This window comes from Canis lupus, chromosome 6 (genome assembly GCF_011100685.1).
Source record: "Canis lupus familiaris isolate Mischka breed German Shepherd chromosome 6, alternate assembly UU_Cfam_GSD_1.0, whole genome shotgun sequence".
Lineage (NCBI taxonomy): Eukaryota > Metazoa > Chordata > Mammalia > Carnivora > Canidae > Canis > Canis lupus.
Window position 1 is genome coordinate 56,582,821 of NC_049227.1, and position 21,404 is coordinate 56,604,224.

A 21,404-nucleotide genomic window follows, 5' to 3' on the forward strand; every position below is an offset into this window, starting at 1 on the left:
TTTTCCTTTTTTTTTTTCAAATCCCCTACCAGCTTTATTACCCTATTAGATTTCACTGGTCCTATTTATTATTTATTGCCTACTACCCCCACCTCGAAAAATGTGACATTCACAAGGGTTGAGATTTCTGTCTGTTTTGTTGGGCTTTATAACCCTAACAACTAGAATAACTCCTGGTGTCCGACTAATATTTATTGGATGAATGAATGAATGAATGAATGAAACAAGTAGTATCCATTCTTACCTAACTAGCTGAGTTCTCTTAACCCAAACTGAAAATCAATGAAAAAAAAAGAGGGGGATTTATCTGCAAGCAATAACCCTGATTTAAAATCTGTGTATATAAGTGGGGGAGGGGCCGGTGGGAAGTTCCCCCCCCCCCCCCACCCAGATAAGCAAAAGCACCAGAACAAGGTTTAGGTAAAAACCACAGCGAGTGAATAAAGGTTGATTTCTGGAGAAAACCCTTCTCGGCGTACTGAGCGAGCAGGAGGTCTAGCTGGCTCCCTAACCCGTGCTGGCATCGCGTGGAAAGGTGGCCTGTCGGGTGAGAACAAGCAGGGACGCATCTCCCTCCACTACAAGTCTCTCGGATCAACAGCTGTTCTCCCACTAGGGTGGCTCTTTTTTTCCCCTTATTTGGACTTCACTGTCAAAAAGAAAGACACCACACCCTTCGTTATGCAGCCTTCACCGCGTAGCTGTGCCACGTCCCAGGTCTCCTATCTTCGGGACTGCGTTTTTAATTCAGTAGTATTTTGGGGTTGGGTTTTTTTTTTTTTTTTTTTCCCTTTTGAGTCAGGGTTCCTGGGTGGGGCCAGAAAAACTCTGAAGACGCTTGAAAACAATACAAACTGAAAAAGTCTGAATTTTTAAAAAGTACATCCAAAAAGAAAAAGAAAAAAAAGTTGAAGGCCGTTACGGGGCGGGACGGCTTCGGGGGGCACTGCGAGCTCAGCGGCGGGGAGCCCGGTCCGCGGTGGCTCCGCCGCGAGCGCAGAGCCCCCCGCCCGCCCCCCAGCGGCTGCAGCGGGCGCCCCCGGCCCCCGAGCCCCGCCGCCGCGCGAGGGGCGGGTCGAGCCAGGGGACACGCCACGAACCCCGAGCGTCCCCGAAATTTCCCTGCAGCCCGCCCGGGACGCGTCCCGAGTGCAGGAGCTCAGTCCGCAGCGGGGTTGGCGGGAGGCGCGGCGAGGGCGGCGAGGTCCGCAGGGTCCGCAGGGTCCGCAGGGTCCGCAGGGTCCTCGCCTCGCCCCGCGGAGCGCGCGCCAGCCGGCCCGCCGCGGCGCCCCCTGCCTCCTCCGCACGCCTCCCCTTTAAGCGCGAGGCGCCGCTGGATTTGTGTCGGCCGAGGCGAGGCGCGACTCCCCTTTATGGCGGAGTCGGCGGCAACGTCGCTGACAGCCGCGGCGGCGGGGCGAGCGGAGCAGGAGGCCGAGCCTCGGGCCGCCGGCCGCCGTCGCCGCAGCGGGGCCGGGGGGAGCGCGGCGGGGGCGGAGGAGTGGGCGGGCCCGGCGGGCTGGGGGCGGGGAGGAGGGGGAGGCGGGGGAGGCGGGGAGCCGGGCCGCCGGCGCTCGGGTCCGCCTCTGACTGCGGCGCGGCGGGGCGATGTGTGATTACCATGGCGAGGAGTCTCTGTCCGGGCGCCTGGCTCAGGAAACCCTGTTACCTCCAGGTAGGCCGGCAGCGAGCCCGCCGGGCGGCCCCCCTCGCCGCGCGGGACTCGCCCCCCACCCCCCCGCCCGCGGGTCGGCGCCCGCCCGACCCCCGCTGCCCCCTGCCGTCCGGCACCTGGCGGCGCGCCCTCCCCGGCCGCCCGGCTCCGGGGCCCGGGTCTCCCGCCTGGGCTCGCCCCGGCGCCCCTGGCGTCCCGCGAGCCCCGAGCCGTGCCCCGGGCGCGACCCCACGCCCCCGGGAGTTGAGGCTGGGCAGCCGGGGCTCGGACGTGCCGCCGGCTTCCCCCGGGTCCGCTGCTCTCCTGCCCCTCCCCGGTCGGCCCCGCAGGTCGGCTTTTCAGGACTCTGTGTCTTCGCTCGGTGGTGGGAAAGGTGGTGTGTCATTCCACCATATTTCAGAAGATTGTGGCAATTTGTCACCTCAGGGTTTCCCCCCCAGATTCGCGGAGCGGCGACGTGTGCGTGCCTAGCGCTGAGCCCCGGGATTCGGTCCTCCCATCACGCCCGCGGTTTAAACGGGAGGCTGGGCTCAGGAGCCCGAGAAAGAGGCGGGTGGGGGTCTGCTTCCTGAAAGGACCGGGGACGGTGCCTGGTGCCGATCTCAAATACCCGAGCAACGCAAACGTAATTCTCAGTCATGTCATGTGTACCGTTCGCGTGTTCATCTTGCATGATTTCCCGTTCCACCCTCTGTGCCGCTGCCAGGCTGTGTCTTGGAGCCCTGCTGCTGCCTTCATGTAGTGTCGGTCACCAGGGGGACCCAGCCGGCGTCGTGAGCAGCCGAGCGCACAGCCATCACCCCGGTGCAAAGACAACTACAAATCAGTGCCTCGCGTGGGTCAGCAGCGTTGACCGCATCCAGAGGACAGTACTCCCTTTACCCCTTATATTAAAAGGCTGCGGTAGTGATAGATTATTTTGGGGAGAGGAATTCATGCCCTGCTGGCGCTTTTATAAATTATTCTAAAAGTTGAGAAGAAACCATCGAGGGGCAAATAAATCATTCTTGTTTGGAAATTGCCTATGTAAATGGTTACCCTGCATTGAATGATGTACTGCAAATTGGAAGCCTGATGTGACAACATATGATACAAAGAATATAGGAGTGAAAATTGAACGCCCTGAGTCCTTGGAGCAGCTCCACCAGTAGTAATTATGCTGGAGTGACAGTGGAGTGAGGCAGTGTGGAATTCAACCCAGGCCAGACACCGCTTCATAACCCTTTATGTGAACAAGAAACATCTTTCTAGGCTCTCTCCCCAAAATAAGTTTATTGGGATATTTAAATCTTGGTTTGTTTGTTTTTTTTTTAATTAAAACTAGCCATTTTAATTTTTTAGATATTGTGGCCGACTTTATTTTAGATTTTGATTAGTCTCTAAATGTTCTCCATAAATGTGACAGGTTTTGGCACCATAGCTCAAGAGCTTTCAGATTGGCTGAATTAAGATTACTTTTACAAATAGTTATGCTTCCATTAATGGCAAACATTTGGCAATTCTGCCTTTCTGAATGTGCACGTCATTATCTGTTACTAAATTAAGGGAAATTTGGATTTTTTAGCCATTTCAAAAGGATTTGGGGGCATAGTGATTTTTTAATTTCTTTCTTTTTATTGGAGTTCAATTTGCCAACATATATCATAATACCCAGTGCTCATCCCGCCAAGTGCCCCCGCTCAGTGCCCATCACCCAGTCACCCCAACCCGCCACCCGCCTCCCATTCCACTACCCCTTGTTCGTTTCCCAGAGTTAGGTGTCTCTCATGTTCTGTCACCCTCACTGATATTTTCACTCATTTTCTCTCCTTTCCCCTTTATTCCCTTTCACTATTTTTTATATTCCCCGAATGAATGAGACCATATGTTTGTCCTTCTCCGATTGACTTACTTCACTCAGCATAATATGCTCCAGTTCCATCCACATCAAAGCAAATGGTATTTGTCGTTTTTAATGGCTAATATTCCATTGTGTATATAGATCACATCTTCTTTATCCATTCATCTGTCGATGGACACCGAGGCTCCTTCCACAGTTTGGCTATTGTGGACATTGCTGCTATAAACATCGGGGTGCAGGTGTCCCGGCGTTTCACTGCATCTGTATCTTTGGGGTAAATCCCCAGCAGTGCAATTGCTGGGTCGTAGGGCAGATCTATTTTTAACTCTTTGAGGAACCTCCACACAGTTTTCCAGAGTGGCTGCACCAGTTCACATTCCCACCAACAGTGCAGGAGGGTTCCCCTTTCTCCACATCCTCTCCAACATTTGTTGTTTCCTGTCTTGTTAATTTTCACCATTCTCACTGCTGTGAGGTGGTATCTCGTGGTGGTTTTGATTTGTATTTCCCTATTGACATAGTGATATTTTAGTAGACTACTTCTACACAAAATAATGATTAAATAGAAACATTATGAATTTTAGTTTTATATTTGAATTAAATAAACTTAGAACTTGGGAACCTGGGGGACTGGTGTCTTAATATCTTGGTATTAGTATTTATTCTCTTTATGAATTTTCTTGTTAGTTGATTCTCACTATACTGTTTCAGTTTAACCACATTAAAAAAAAAGGCCTTCACATTACTTAAGTGTCATATCTTTTTCTGTTTCCTGTTGTCTAAATGCCTCCTCACCTTCTGCTTTTTAGAATTCTTCTACTGCTAGGTGCTTCAACCTTGAAATTGTTTTGGGCAAAGTCAAAATACTTCCAACTGAGACTATTATACAGCTACTCAAGTTTCTCAGCTACTGAAGATTGAGTTAATACGTACAGTACTCCCTTTCCTCTTTTATTGTTTTATTTTTCCTGAGAATAAAATCATGTTCTTTTAGGAACAGCGTGAGGCCTGAGAACAGAGCTGAGCTTTGTTCATTTGTGCTTCTGGTTCATCATGACCTTGAAAAAGTTTCCTAACTTTTTAGTTCCATAGTTTCCATATCATAAAGTGGAGATTAGAGTTCTTAACTGAGTACATCACATGAGTATAGTGAGGACAAGCTAGATGAGGTTAAAGCTGCTTTGTGACATTTTTACTACACTTTAAATAGAAAAGTGTGTGAATTTAAATGGCAAGTACATATAGGTAAATATGTTGAATTCCTTCATCCAAAGATTCCTGGATTTCTACTCCCCTTCTTATTTATTAGACATTTATTGATATTGACCTAGGTACAAAATGACTTATCATATTGAGTTTAGTCACTTCCTTAATATTTGCTGGAGGCCTGTCACATGCCAGTAACTTTGTGAGGTGGTAGCAATTCTTTTGGAGCTAATCAAACGTGTTTGTGATCCTCATGGAGCTTAAAGTCCAGTTAGGGAGACAAACATTAAATAATCCCAGAAACAAGGCACCTGGGTGGCTCAGTCAGTTAAGTGTCTGCCTTTTGCACAGGTCATGATCTCAGGGTACTGGGATCCAGCCCTGCATCAGGCTCTCTGCTCAGTGGGGAGCCTGCTTCTCCTTCTCTCCTGCTCCCCTCATTTGTGCTCTCTCTTTCAAATAAATAAAATCTTTAAGAAAAATCTCAGAAATGTGTAATGACAACAGTAAATGCTATGAAGGAAAAGAGAAGCAGCAAAAGACTACCTGAAAGGAAGAAAACTGTTTCTTGCTCTTTTAAAATTATTTTACTATGGCAATTTTTATACAGACGTAAGGCAGAAAAGAATAATGAAGTCTCACCTACCTATCTACCTGCCCTCAAGTACTACCAGTATTTTATTTCATTTCGACCCCCATCGTCCTCCTTCCAACTAAAATAGGGTGTTTTTTTTGATAATTAAAAAAAAGTTAATTCTAGTATAGTTAACATACAGTGTTATATTGGTTTCAGGTGTACAATTAGTGATTCAACACTTCCATACATTACTCAGTGCTCATCATAACTGTACTCTTAATCCCCATCACCTATTTCACCCACCCCCACTCTACCTCCTCTCTGGTAACCATCAACTTGTTCTCTATAGTTAAGAGTCTGGTTTTTTGATAGTCTCTTTATTCTTTTGTTTGTTTTGTTTCTTAAATTCTACATATGGAATTTGTTTTTCTTTGGCCAACTTATTCTACTTAGTGTTACACTCTCCAGCTCCATCCATTTTGTTGCAAATGGCAATATGTCATTCTTTTTATGGCTGAATAATATTCCATTATATATGTATATACATATATATATAATATATATATGCCACTTCTTTATCCATTCATCTATTGATAAACTAGGCACTTGGACTGCTTTCATAATTTAGCTGTTGTAAACAATGTTGCAGTAAGCATAAGGGTGCACATATGTTTTTGAGTTAGTGTTTTCATAGTCTTTGGATAAATTCCCCAGGAGTGAAATTACTAGATGATAGGGTAATTCTATTTTTAATGTTTTATTTAATAAAGTTTTATTTTTCAAAATGTACAGTTGGTAGGATCTGTTCATACATCTTCACCAGCAGCTATAGGGCATCTCCATCCTTAGTATTTCTTGTGTAAATTACTTGAGCTCTGTGCTCTGAAACCAGTTTAATAGATCCTTTACTAAGGAGCTAAAGGTCTGCCCTGGCTAGGAACCTCAAATCTTCAGTCTCAGAGACAATAGCTGGAGTTATCAGTTTATAGTTGAGAGCTTCCTTATGGAGTTTGTCGTATGTTGCCAGGTTACTGAGATTGTCCCAAACTTTGCCTTTGGAAATTTTTTTTTTTTTTTTTTTTTTTTTTTTTGTCCTACCTCAGGTTTGTTCACTGAGTCTTTGTCTTTCTTGGATGACTGTGGCATCTTTTCTTGCTGTAGTCCTTGGGCAACATTGCAAAGCTCAGAGAACAGCAGCCACCCCTGCAAACTCACTAAGATGACAGACATTGAAATAAGAAACTTTTTTACATTTTTTAAGGAACCTCCATCCAGCTTTTCGTAGTGGCTGTGGAAACCAGAATTCATATTCCCACCAACAGTGCAAGAGGGTTCCTTTTTCTCTACATTCTTACCAATACTTGTTGCTTCTTGAGTTTTTTATTTTAGCCATTCTAACAGAGGTGAGGTGATATCACATTGTGTTTTTGATTTGCATTTCCCTGATGATGAGTGATGTTGAGCATCTTTGCATGTATCTGTTGGCCATCTGTTTGTTTTTGGAAAAATGTCTGTTCATGGTTTTTGCCCATTTTTAAATTGGATTGTTTTTTGGTGTTGAGTTTTATGAGTTCTTTATGTATTTTCCTTTATTGGATATATCATTTGCAAATACCCATTCACTTTCAGTAGGTTGCCTTTTAGCTTTGTGGATTGTTCCCTTTGCTGTGTAGAAGTTTTTATTTTGATATAATCCCAATAGTTCCTTTTTGCTTTTGTTTCTTTTGCCTTGGGAGACATATCTAGAAAAATATTGCTATAGCAGATGTCAGAGAAATTATTGCCTGTGCTCTTTTCTAGGATTTTTGTGGTTTCAGGTCTCACATTTTGGTCCTTAATCTGTTTTAAATTTATTTTTGTGTATGGTGTAAGAAAGTGGTTCAGTTTCATTCTTTTGCATGTTGGTGTCCAGTTTTCCCAGCACCGTTTGTTAAAAGACTGTTTTTTTTCCATTGTCTCCTTTGTCCGATTAATTGACCATATAATCATGGGTTTATTTCTGAGCTCTCGGTTCTGTTTCATTAATTTATGTGTCTGCTTTTGTATCAGTACTATACTGTTTTGATTACTACAGCTTCATACTGTATCTTGAAATCTGAGATTGTAATACCTACAGTTTTGTTCTTTTTCAAGATTACTTTGGCTATTCAGGATTTTATTGTGGCTCCATACAAATTTTAAGATTATTTGTTCTAGTTCTGTGAAAAAATGCTCTTGGTATTCTGTTAGGGATTGTATTCAATCTGTAAATTGTTTTGGGTAGTTTGGACATTTTAACAATATTTATTCTTCCAACCAACTATAGTACCTTGAAGCAAATCTCAGATATCACATCATTCTATCTAAGTACCTTTTTATGCATTCTAACAAATAAGGATATTTTTAAACATAATCACAATACAATTATGATACCTGACAATTTTGATAACAATTCCTTATTTTCCCTGCCTTCCTTGTGGATATGCATTACCCTGAGAGAACTGACTAAATTTGCTATGGAGTGGGCTTACTGTGATTCAAGAGGGTCTCTCAGCAAAAATAAAACAAAACAAAAAAATACCACCTCACCAGCTTGATTGTGCTGGAAATTCATCTAGGGAAACTAATTTTCATTTTGTATTTTGGGAGAATGTCTGAAAATAAATGTCTGGTTTAAGTAATATTTTCATGTAAATGTATTATTTTATTTAGAATGAAGTGCATTAGTTAACAGGTATTAAAGATCTTGTTTTGTTTTGGGGATGGGGATGGAGTTAAGAGTACAGAAGGAATTGGATTTCAGAGATGGAAGGGAGATAGGGAAGGTTGCAGAGACCAACTTTAAATAGTTATAATTTTATTGTTTATCTTCAACTGGGTGAAGTAAAAAAAGACAGCTATGTCTTGAAGTGTTCAGGCCTCAGAGTTTGTAAGTTCCTTTCCCCCTACAATTTATAGTGAAAAAATTTTATTTATTTTTATTTTTTATTTTTTTATTTAAGATTTTATTTATTCATGAGAGACAGAGAGAGAGGCAGAGACACAGGCAGAGGGAGAAGCAGGCTCCATTCAGGGAGCCTGATGTGGGACTTGATCCCAGGACTCCGGGATCACGCCCTGAGTTGAAGGCAGATGCTCAACCACTGAGCCACTCAGGCGTCCCTATAGTGAAAAAATTTTAAACGGTTGACTTAATTATAAAGGACCTGCAATCCCAGTATTTTTATTGATCCAGATAACACTGTGGTAATTGATAACACTTCTAGAGAACTAGAGCATTATGCAATTAATGATATATTTTCAGCTATAATAATGGATTAAATAGGTGTTTATGGGCTAATGTGGGGGCATAATCACTGTTTAAAGTTTTGTTTTGGGATGCTGGGGTGGCTCCATTAAGTGTCTGCCTTCGGCTCAGGTCATGATTTGGGGGCCCTGGGATCCAGCCCTGCATCAGGTTCCCTGCTCAATGGGGAGCCTCCTTCTTCCTCTCCCTGCCCCTGCTTACGCTCTCTCTTGCACACACGCTCTCTCTCTCAAATAAATAAATACAATCTTAAAAAAAAATAATAAAGCTTTGTTTATGTAGTGAAAGAGATTCTACGACTTGTGAAGAAAAACTGATGTGGCATATCCATATGTTAGAGTATTATTCAGCAAAAAAGAGGAATGAAGAACTGACACATATACAATAACATGAATGAACCTTGAAAATATTAGATACATGAAATAAGCCAGCCATAAAATACCACATATTATATAGTTCCATTTGTGTGAAACACCCAGAAAAGGAAAATTTATAAGGACAGAAAATGGATTAGTTATTGCCTAAGGCTGGGAGGGTTGAGGGGAAATGGGTATGAGGTTTATTTTGGGGGTAATGGAAACATTCTAAAACTGAGACTGGTGATGGTTGCATTTTTTTTTTTTTTTAATTCGTGGGAGACACAGATAGAGAGGCAGAGACACAGGCTCCATGCAGGAAGCCCGATGTGGGACTCGATCCTGGGACTCCAGGACCACGCCCTGGGCGAAAGGCAGGCGCCAAACCGCTGAGCCACCCAGGGATCCCCTGATGGTTGCATTCTATGAATATACTAAGAACCATCAAATTGTATACTTCAAATGAATAAAATGTATGGTTTGTGAATTATATCTCAGTAAAGCTGTTTAAAAAAAAAAAAAGAAAGAAAGAAAGAAAAGGAACTGAGTTTAATCCCATTGATGTGGTCCTTTTCTCTGCCCCTTGTTTCAGATTCCACCAATGCCGGCTTTTTGATGCAGGGAGTACTTCTTCCAGAGAAGTGGTGCAGGTGTAGTGTTTGTGTGGGGGGCCCCTTTGTCAGCCAGGAGGGTTTGTGACCTGCCTGAAATAGATAGCTAACAAACATTTACCTAAGCAACAAGCTTCTCATGGCAAGGTATCATTCTCAGAGCATACTAACTTATAATTCCATCCTTTCCAGCTATTTTGTTGAAAACTTACCTGAGAAATAGTGCTTCCTGAACTGGCTAAATGCTGTGGCGCATTGAATAGAGTCCTGCATCTGAGATGGGAAACCATGGATATATTAACCAGTTCAGGCCATTTTTAGGCAGTATTTTTCTTCTACTTGCTATTATGATGATACTACTTGTGGCTCGGTGGGTGTGGCAACCCAGAATGACACCTGCATTTATCTGTTTTTAGCAGTATGTTTTCTACAAATTAGGATCTACTTTGTTTAGGGGTTGCTCAAGTCTGGGCGGGACTGATAACACAGTCCTATAATTCCTTGGTTTGAGTTTAGAATACCTTCTTCCTTCTCACTGTCATTAAGTCCTGGAAGAATGAAAGTGAAGACAATTTAGAGCAATTCTCTATATTTAGATTATACACATTTTCCATTCTAGTCATTCCGTCTGCGTGCCCTGTTGCATTGACAAAGCTGCTGCAGTTCTACTGGAATTTGAAGTTTGAGATCAGTATTTCTAAAGGTTTTTAAGCCCTTTAGATTGCAAAAGTTTCACATTTATTGAGGCATCTTTTAAAAAATTATTAGTTCCAGTAGGTGTTCAGTAGGGCTGTCAGGAAGGAGTGGATAGATAGCATGTTCTAATTAGGATGAGGGCACATGTTTAACATTTCTGATGCCAGGCTCTTTGGCTTATATTAGTATTGTTTTTCAAACATGACTGCTGTAGATGGTTTGGTTCTTTATGACCTAGGGTGGTTATTTTGTGGGATTTAATGCCAGATGGGGTTACTGATCTGGATTAACTGGTAGTAAGTGATAATGTTGACAAATATGATACTTAAGAGTGTTGTGGCTTCTTGCCCATTTTCAGCCTCCAGGATTATTTTAAATCTAAAGATAATTAGAGCAGGTGATGGTTCCCTATTCCCCAAGGGCTATAAGTGGTATGGTTCTCATCATGTTTGTTAGACCTGCTGTTCTGAGCTAAATTTTTGCCTTTGCCTGAAACTAAATCTCTAAAACTATGATTAGCTTCCTGAGACCAGTGAGTGTATTGAGAGCTTATGCATCCCATAATGTATTAAATTCAAGCAAAAAATTATAATGTAGCCATTCATATTTCCATTAGTTGCTTTTTACCTCTGTTAGGAGCTCAGAGAAATGATGCATTTTCAGGCAGACAGCATCCTCACCATACTTTCAGGCTGTAGCATACATAACAGTGTTAGTAATTGTTGGTTTCTCATTGCTGCCTTCCCAGTGCCACCCTGTTTTTTTCGTTTTGATGGATTATAGAGTTGTTTTGTATTCTACTCTGTAGAAGTTTCCTCCCTCCCTTTCTTTCCTTTTCTTTTCTTCTTTTTCCTTCTTTTCTCTTCCTTCCTTCCTTCCTTCCTTCCTTCCTTCCTTCCTTCCTTCCTTCCTTCCTTCCTTCCTTCCTTCCTTCCTTCCTTCCTTCCACAGTTAGGTAGGTACATTTCAATGTTTTCATCTCTTCTTCTTCTTTTAAGATTTATTGTTTATTAGAAAGAGAGGGAATGCAGTTGGGGGAGAGGCAGAGGGAGAGGGGAGAGTCACAAGAAGACTCTGGGCTGAGTGTGGAGCCCAGCCTGGGGCTGGATCCCAGGACCCTGAGATCATGACCTGAGTAGAAACCAGGAGTTGGGTGCTCGACTGACTGCCACCCAGGTGCCCCATAATTTCATTTCTCAAAGTGCTTTGAAACAATATTATACCATTCTGTTAAATATCATATTTTTACATCATTTGGTTGAAAAGCTAAATGCCTCACATTTTTAACATATTTCTAGACATTCAAATACTTTGTGAATAATTTTTTTAAAAAATTTTAATCTACAAAGTATATAAACTTAGAAAAACTAGGATATTGTAGGATGAACATATTTGAAAAAAACCCCAAAATATTAGTGGATGAATTTTTCTTTAGAAATAAGTAATTCTGGGCAGCCTGGGTGGCTCTGCGGTTTAGCGCCACCCTCAGCCCGGGGCATGATCCTGGAGACCCGGGATGGAGTCCCATGTCAGGCTCCCTGTATGGAGCCTTCTCCCTCTGCCTGTGTCTCTGCCTCTCTTTCTCTCTGTGTCTCTCATGAATAAATAAATAAAATCTTAAAAAAAAAAGAAATAAGTAATTCTTTTGGTGGGGGGAGTTGACTTAGTAGTTAATGAAATTAAATAATTTATCTTTTTTAGCTGTGATCATGGTACTGTGGTTATTTTTTCCTTTTGTTTTTCATTTTGAATCCAAACATATGACATAAAATACACCATCTGACCATTTTTAAGTATATGGTACATTGATGTTAATATATATGCACGTTGTTGGGGCACCTGGGTGGCTCAGTCGGTTAAGCATCTGCCTTCAGTTCAGGTCATGATCCCAGGGAATTAAGGTGGATGGAGCTGGGCTTCTCCCTCTCCTCCCCACTCATGCTCTCACTATCTCTGTTGCTATCTCTGCCTCTCTCTCAAAGAAATACCCCCCCCCACACACACACACACTGTTGGCATCAGCTCTCTGGAACTTTTTCATCTTGCAAAACTGAAACTGTATTTATTAAACAACAGCTCCTCATTTCCCCCTCCCTGCCAGTTTACTAACCTCATTGTACTTTCTGTTTCTATGAGTTTTGACTTCTTTAGGTAGCTCATATAAGTAGAACCATGCAGTGTTCGTTTTTTTTTGTGACTGACTTATTTCACTTACCATGATGTCCTCAAGATTCATCCATGTTGTAACATATGACAAAATTTACTTCTTCTAAAGGCTGAATAGGGATCCCTGGGTGGCACATCGGTTTGGCGCCTGCCTTTGGCCCAGGGCACGATCCGGGAGACCCTGGATCGAATCCCACGTCGGGCTCCTGGTGCATGGAGCCTGCTTCTCCCTCTGCCTGTGTCTCTGCCTCTCTCTCTCTCTCTGTGTGACTATCATAAATAAATAAAAATTAAAAAAAATAAAATAAAGGCTGAATAATATTCTCCTGTATGTGTATACCATGTTTTCTTTATCCATTCATCAGTCACTGGACCTTTAGGTTGCTTCCACCTCTTGGCGATTGTGACTAATGCTGCAGTGAATATGGGGATGCTAATATCTCTTTGAGATCCTGCTTGCAGTTATTTCAGATATATACCCAAAAGTGTGATTGCTCAATCATAGGGTAATTCTATTTTTAACTTTTTGAGGAAAATCCATACTGTTTTATGTTGTGGCTGTACCATTTACATTCCCATCAGCAGTGCACATGGTCTCTATCTGCTTGCCAGTACTTGTTCTTTTCCGGTTTTTTTTTTTTTTTTTTTTTTTAAATAGAGGCCAAACTAACAGGTGTGAGGCCCTATCTCACTGCGGGTTTGATTTGCATTTCCCTGGTGATGAGTGATGTTGAGCATCTTTTTATGTGGTTGTTGGCCATTTTTATGTCTTCTTTGGAAAAGGTTTCTTCTTAATTTGTTGTTTCAGATTGGTATTTTTTTCAACAGGATTATGGGTTAGTATAAACAGAGTTCCCCTTTCTGTTCTAAGAACTGAGTAATTATGTTTAAGGATATTCTTGCAAGAGAGATTTATAACATGCTAACAACTTCCTGAATTAATTACTACAGCTATTTCAGATATGCATGGTGTCAGAGTCACAGACTAATAGATCCTAGAGCTGGCACTACAAGTTTTACTGCCTGCCCTCAACTGCTTGAAAATTAGAGCTTCTTGTTTATATTAAATTTAAAATATTGATCAACATGCCAACCTCTGTACCATTGATTAGATCTAGTTTTTGAATGAAAAGTGATAAAAGATTTTTGAGATAATGGGGATACTTGAAAATGGATATTATTGTATCATTGTTAAATTGTAGTATATAAGATAGTATCCTTAGTTTTAGAAGGTACAAAATGAAATGTTTAGGGTAAAAAATACCATAATGTCTATAATTTACTTATAAATAGTTCAGGAAAATGTATTTGTATATACATATATAGAGAGAGCAGGGTGTCTTAACTGCAGCACTATTGACCTTTTGGGATAGATAATTGCTTGTCGTGTGGGGCTCTGTTTTGTAGGGTGTTTAGCAGCATCTCTGGCCTCTGCCCACTAGATACCAGTAACACTCCCCAGTAGTGACAATCAAAATGTCTCCAGACATTGCCAAACGTCCTCTGGGACGCAAAATTTTTCCTAGTTGAGGACCACTGATAGAAGAAGAAAGCAGGAGAAGAGATATTTATGTATGTTTAGAGAGAACGAGAAAGCAGGCAAATGTAGGACAATGTTACCAATTGATGAATTTAGATATAAGAGTATTTTTTGAACTATTCTTTTAAATTCTCTACAGACTTGGGCAGCCCTGGTGGCGCAGCGGTTTGGCGCCGCCTGCAGCCTGGGGTGTGATCCTGGAGACCCAGGATCAAGTCCCACATCGGGCTCCCTGCGTGGACCTGCTTCTCCCTCTGCCTGTGTCTCTGCCTCTCTCTCTCTGTGTCTATGAATAAATAAAATCTTAAAAAAAATAAAAATATTATTAAAAAATTCTCTACAGACTTAAAGATGTTCAAAATAAAACATTGAGGGAAAATACATTAGACTGAATTTCATAATAACTGAGTATTAGTGGAAAATGTGTGAATTCTGTCCAAAGTTACATTAAGGGTCAAGAAAATGAGATTTGATAGAGCACATTTAACATCAGTAATTAAAGAAAGTATGTTAGTTTTTCCGTGGTCCTAGAATATATTACCACAAATTTAGCAGCTTAGGCCAACATTCATTTGTACCCTTATCTCACAGTTCTATAGGTTAGAAATCTGGGCAAGTGTTTGGACTGGCTGGTTGTCTGCTCCAGGTTTCAAAGGTTGAAAATAAAGGTGTCACTAGGGTTGGTTGACTCTTTCTGGAGCTCCGGGGATGAGTTGGCTTCTGGGCTTTTTCAAGTTGTTGTAAGAATTCAGTCCCATACTTTTGTAGGACTGAGGTGTCTCTTTTCTTGCTGGCTGTTGGCTTGGGGTGGTTTTCAGTTTCTAGAGGCCCCCTACATTGTCTGGTTCATGGCTCCCTTTCTCCATCTTCAAAGCCTGCAAGAGTGGTAGAGAGTCCTTTGCATGGTTCATATCTCTGATTTCCTCTCTGCCTCATCTGCTCTGCCTTTTTTCTCTTCTGCATTAAGAGTTCACATGATTACATTGAGTATAGCCAGATAACCCAGGATATTTATTTTAAAGTCAATTGATGAGTAACCTTAATTCCAGCTGCAAAGTACCTTCATTGCAGTACCTAGATTAGTGTTTGATTCAATAATGGGGGTGGGAATCTTGGGAGACATCTTTAGCATTCTGCCTACCATAAAAAGAATATAATGGAATTCTGACAAAAAAATCAGTTATTTCCTGAAATGTTTTATTGGTGTCTCTCCCATTACTATTAGGTTGTTGTTATCATAGAATCATGACAATTATAATCAACAATTAAAGTTGTCATAGAATCGATTTTATGAGAGTTGAATTTTTAGTTTGTTTGTTTGTTTGTTTGTTTATTTATTTATTTATTTATTTTAGGAATCTCTACACCAGACATAGGACTTGAACTCCTGACACCAAGATCAAGAATTGTATACTCCTTTAACTGAGCTAGCTAGGCATCCCAAAAGATTTGTATTTATCATTCCAGAAACTACTATGGGAAGAATCATGGATATTTACTAAAGGAAGAAAATACAAATAGCTGCTGACCATCACATGCAAAAATATTTGTTTTTACAATAGATAGGATTCTTAAAACTTTTGTACCTTTATACAAATGAAAGTAAGAGCACAAAAATTTCACTTTATGAACTCTTAAGAAAACTTTCTTGAACTGTAACTTATTTCTCTTTATTACTATGATTAACTAAAGTCATTCTTTACTGTGTAAAGCACTTTAAGCTTGGTTTTATTTTTAATGTGCCAAGTGACAACATTTTCAGGCACACCTGATCCAGTAGAACTCAACTTTGTCTCCAGTGAAAGCAGAGCCTATTTATTACCCACACCTTGCCCTTTGTCCTGAGCACACACTCAGATTGTGCAAAATGATACAGTATAGTACACATGTGTTTACATGCATTCAGAAATATTCTGTAACCACTCTTAAGATATACTGAGCTCTGGTAGCATACATTCCCTTCTCTCTTGTATTCCTGTCTTTATCCTTACCACCACCACCATCTTATCACCATCATCATATTTGAGACCTTTGCCTACTCCCATGCCTTCCAGTCCATCAACCCTACCCCCATGCTTCCCTCCTTTCCCTACTCAGTCAGGAGGCCATGATCTGTCATTTCAGCTGCTCATTTACCATCTGTTTGTTGCCCTGACCTTCCTTCATTCTTTCCTGAGACTCCTGCCTTCTCCTTTAATCTCTTCAGTCCTTTGCTCCCTGCTTTCCCCCAGGACTCCATCCTTCTTCGGCTTCTCATTTTTGTAGTCTGTTGGTCATTGCAACTAATCACATGGCTTCCACTACAACCCAATATTCATTGGTCTCAGTCTTGTTTCACCAGCCCGAACCTCTCCCTCAGATCCTTTAGATGGCACTTCATGTTTAATGTGTCCTAACCTAAACTCCAGCCCCCTTAAAACTTGCTTCTTTCCCTGTTTCAGTTATTGATACTCTCCACTTACTCAAGAGCATTTCCCTGTTGGTCAGTAAGGATGAGTACCTTTTCATGTACCTATTGGCCATCATCTCCTGCTGATACCATGATTCTCTCCTTCTGTCTCATTAGGCCCACTATTACAGCCTTCAGAATGGCCTTCCTATCTCATTTACCACTTTTAGTTCCATCTTCCACATTGCTTCTAGAATAATCTTCCCCTAAATGTACATCTGACCTAGTCTCCCTCCCTCTCCCTGTTGGTGAAATCCTTTAGTGGCTTTCCCACCATCTTCAGGAGACTGCAGAGTTCTGAGCATGGCCCTTCATTTCTGGTCCCTTTCTGTCTTGCTGTTTCATTCCTGCCACCACCAACTCATGCACCGTTTGCCCTAGCAATCCTGAAAAACTTCCAGCTTACCGACACACCATGCTCCTGTGTCAGCCTGTCTACCTTCGTCCTACCCACCTTGTTCTCTCCTTTGCCCTAGAATGCCCTTCCCCCATTTCCCTGCATTCCTCTCTACCTGGTTTATTCTCAGTTTTCTACTTGTACTTCAGGTTTCAACTCAAAGAGGAAGTGACCTTTAAGGAATCCCTCCCTCACACCCCACATAGTGTTAGTATGCCTCTTCTGTGCCCCAGACCATGCGTGCATGATATGTTGCACATACTTCTCTTACAGCATTTATGATACTGGTTTATCATCACTGGTTTTCATATCTTTCTTCTGCCCCAGACTGTGGTTTCCTTGAGGATCAGGATGTCATTTGCCCTTCTCTGTCTCCTGTACCTAGCCCAGAGCAAATGTTGAGTAAATGTTTGTGGAGACAGAGTTTTATGGGGCTGATTAGATTTATATATATATTTTAAAAGATTTATTTATTTCAGAAAGAGCAAGCAAGCACGCATGAGGAGGGGAGGTCAGAGAGAGGGAGAAAATTAGACTCCCTACTGAGCATGGAGCCAGAGGTCATGAGATCAGGGTTTTGATCTTATGACCCCAAGATCATGACCTGAGCTGAAATCAACAGTTGGTTGCTTAACCAACTGAGCCACCCAGGCATTTTTAGAGTAATCCTTTATACAAAAGAAAACATGTGTACTATAAGTAAAATAGTATAGACAAGCTTATAATGCAAATGATAAGTCTCCCCTTTTACTTCTCTTTACTTCTGAAAGATAGCCTCTTTGAACTTCTTATCTTTTGGGATTTCCTAGTGGCCACATCTCTAACTTCTAGAGCTCTGTATCTAAAAACTGCATACATCCTAGGAGGTACCTTGTTCTCATATACTTTTTTATATCTTAAAATATTTATTTTTGTCAGAATAACTGGTTATTTTCTGTTTCTGGTTTATTACTACAATAAGTGTTCTTTCTCCATAAAAAAATCCATTCAAAATTATTCTGATATGCTTTTAATGTCTATTTTTGTATAAATCACAATATATATGTAGTAGATTAATATAGTCATGAGTTTATGTGGGGCATAAATAAGTAAATATACAAATGTTAGGGATTTGTGCTCTAAAATACTTTCCTAAGAGGGTGGTACAATCAAAAGGATTTGGGGCTCCTGTTCCAGATAATAGACTTTTATCTATTTTTTTCCATTGATCAACTTTAGATATTATCTAATGACTTTCCACTTTCAAAAATGAATGTTTAGGTTTCTAACACTATGGTCATCGTAATCTCTCTTCCAGTGTTTGATACAGTAGTTGTATTAATTTTACTTCCTTTGCTGCTTGACTTAATAACTTTAAATAATGATAACTCTATTTCTCATTTCATCGACTTATGACCGTATTTGTCGACTCTCCCATTTTTAAAAAGGGGCATTAGAACTTGTGCTTCTTTTTCCGTCTGCTTTTCTCACTTTCTGTCAGCGACACTTACTTTTACATCGTCAAAGTTGGTAACTTGTATTTTGTCCTGTTACCAAGGACAACCAAGTCTCTATATAAGTTGAATCTGAAAGATGAAAGCTATAAATAGTATTGTGCTGTTATGACCTGTTAATTCTTCACAGAGGAAAGTCTCCCTTATGAACCTGTGACCCATTGACTGCAGCATGAAGTTACTTTCTCCTTGTCAGAAAAGCAGGTAGGATTAACAGACAAGAACAAATGCCTCTTGTTATTAAGCAGATTATTGCAAGGATTTCTCCTTTTCCAAAAGCTAAATCATATTTCTGCCAGTGGAGAAGAGAACATGTGATGTTTGAACATTCCTTTTAAAAAGTTTCTTTTTGGGACGCCTGGGTGGCTCAGCGGTTGGAGCGTCTGCCTTTGACTCAGGGTGTGATCCCAGGAGCTGGGATCGAGTCTCGCTCGGGCTCCTGTGGGGAGCCTGCTTCTGCCTCTGCCTATGTCTCTGCCTCTCTCTCTCTCTCCGTCTCTCATGAATAAATAAATAAAATATTTTTTTAAAAAAAAGTTTCTTTTTGCTTAGAAATCATGTTTACTTGCTTTTTAATATTCCAATTAAAGAATAAAAAATTTAAAGCCTAGCCTTTAGGATCTGTAATGAAGTAACAGAGTTATGATTTGTGATTACCATGGGCTACAATTTCTTCCCTGAATAATCAATATACCTTATTTTTCTGGATGGTTGCCTACTCAGCAGACATTTCTTCTGACATCTGCCCCCAAATTGAAGTGAACTGAGCTAGTTCTGGAATGCTGGACCATTTGAATAAGGAAAACAACTATAATCTTTAGGGAGAGTATTACAGGTAGGAACTGGCTATCATTTGGTGCCATGTTTATAGAAAATAAGAGTCAAACACTTTTGCCAGTCTTTCTTTTAAGATCCTGATATTTATGTCTTGAGGCCAAAGTATCAAAGTTAGTTCTGGCCTAAGATGAAGGATATCTCTATTTATAGTATCCCCTAAAATATGATTCTATAAATATTTAGTGCAGAGCCAATTTATGTGCTAGAATTACATTTTCTTCTCTCCAGGGCCAGGGTAATGAACCCAAGACTCTCTAGATCTGTGGTCAATAACAAATAGATCCTCTTTTCTCATACTCCATTAATTTCTTATAATTGGGGTACATATAAGCTTGCTTCATATTTGAAATGTATTTTTTGTCCCTTTTTTCCCCCAGGGAGTTTCTAATTGTCTTTCTTACTTTTATTCTTCTCTTTCTCCTTCTCAGGCATAATATACCTTTGTCATGACCTCACTTCTCTACTCTCAGGTCTATTTTTTTATTCTGTGGAATCCTTCTTTGTACCCAAAGGCTTTTGTAGGCTACTGCCCTGCTGTCTTCTGAGGATCTCCTTCCACTATTCTAGTTGGAATCCCTGTTCTCAGGATCCTGTGTCTCCCACAGGATCCACTTCCACTGTCCTGATTTCTTCCATCATCTTACTGGAATGTATCCAGAAATAAGTTCTTTAGAAAGGATATGTGGAAAATAAACTTTCTGAGTCATGTCTAGAACTGTCTATATTGTACCTTTATAATGGTTCCCAGTTGAGTTGGGTGTAGAATTCGGGGCTGAAAATAGCATCCTTTAGAAAATGTGAAGACATGGTTCCATTGTCTTCTGACATCCTCTGTTGTTGACAAGAAGCCAGTTTGTTTGTCAGTCTTTTCTGGGTGACCTGTGTTCCCTGCTCAGGGTCTCTTTTTTATACTTGTTTTTGAATTCCATGAGGAAATGTATAGATGTGGGGGTTTTATCATTAGTTGTATTCAGTACTCACTGAGCCCTTCTAATCTTAAGATTTAGGTCTTTATTTATCTCTGGGGAATTACCTTATTTCTTAAATAATTTTCCCTCTCTTTTTTCTGTCCCTCTTTCTGAGGCTCTTATTAGTCAAATGTTGTACCTCTTGGATTGACTCTTATGTCTCTTATGGTCTCTTTATTATTTCCATATTTTTATCCATATGCTCTCATCCATGCCTCTCAGTTTTGTTTCCCAGACCATATGTTGATTTACTTTCCATGTCTAATCACTCTTTAAATACTAAGAATTTTAAATTTAAAGAATTCTTCCAAGTTCTTTGTTCCTTTTTTTTGTGGTTTCCTGTTCCTATTTTATATGGGTGCAATACCCTCTGAAATCTTTAGGGTATAGAAGTTTTTTTTTTTAATGTTTTCTTATGTCCCTTAATTATGTTTGCTCCCCTCAGGGTTCTTTTCTTTTTTTTTAAGGGTTCTTTTTTCTATATGTTTTTCTTAGTTGTTCTTTCTCATGCTGCTTGTTTTCCCCATGTGCCTGGCAATCCTGGTTGTCTATTCCTATTTTAGAAAGAAGGACTGAGGAAATGGATTTTCTATGCCACTTTAAAAGATGGCCTCTTTTCTCCCGAGACCTATTACCTGTGTGGATGGCTGACTGAGTCCTCTGTGTAGAGCCAGGTGCCGTGGCTGGCCTGCTTGGTCTAGGCCTGTGCTTGGACGCTGCCTTTGTGCTAGAGAAGTGCTCTGCTGTAGGCAGACTGTACTCCCGGTAGATGCCTTGGCTTTCTCAGGTCATTTGTTCTTTCAGCTATCTGGCTTTTTGACTGAGGGTTTATGCCAGGCTGCCTGTGATCTGTGTGGGGGTGGGGGAAGCGGATGGGGATGTCAACCAGTGCAGTTCCAAGTACAGACCTTCAATTATTCCCTCTGTCTTCAGCCCCACTTTTCCCTTCTCTCCTCCCTTGTACCTGCTGGCCTGGAGCCCAGAGCCATCAGGTGTTCCAGGGCAGATTGGCTCTCTAGATTCCTTCTAGCATTCCAACAAGCATTTTGGCTCCCAGCTCCTCTTAGGTTGCCTTGTGGCTGTGGCTTTCTCTGCTTGTCTCATCTATCACCACAATTCCATCTGCTTTTTGAATTCTAGAAATTTGTTGTATCTTTTATACACTGGTGAACTCCTTAACTTCTCTTTCCTTTTGCTATTATAGGTTTATTTTTTTTAATTTTTATTTATTTATGATAGTCACAGAGAGAGAGAGATGCAGAGACACAGGCAGAGGGAGAAGCAGGCTCCATGCACCAGGAGCCCGA

General features: G+C 41.1%; 1 protein-coding gene across 1 annotated transcript in view; it reads left to right on the top strand.

The window, feature by feature from the left end:
* Positions 1-1,541: 1,541 nt before the first annotated feature.
* DIPK1A (divergent protein kinase domain 1A) overlaps positions 1,542-21,404 on the top strand; it is a 116,237-nt gene continuing 96,374 nt past the window's right edge. The window contains exon 1 of the mRNA XM_038541344.1: positions 1,542-1,675. Within this exon, the coding sequence (XP_038397272.1) occupies positions 1,622-1,675 (54 nt within the window). The 5' untranslated portion in view covers positions 1,542-1,621. The remainder of the gene's footprint in view (positions 1,676-21,404) is intronic.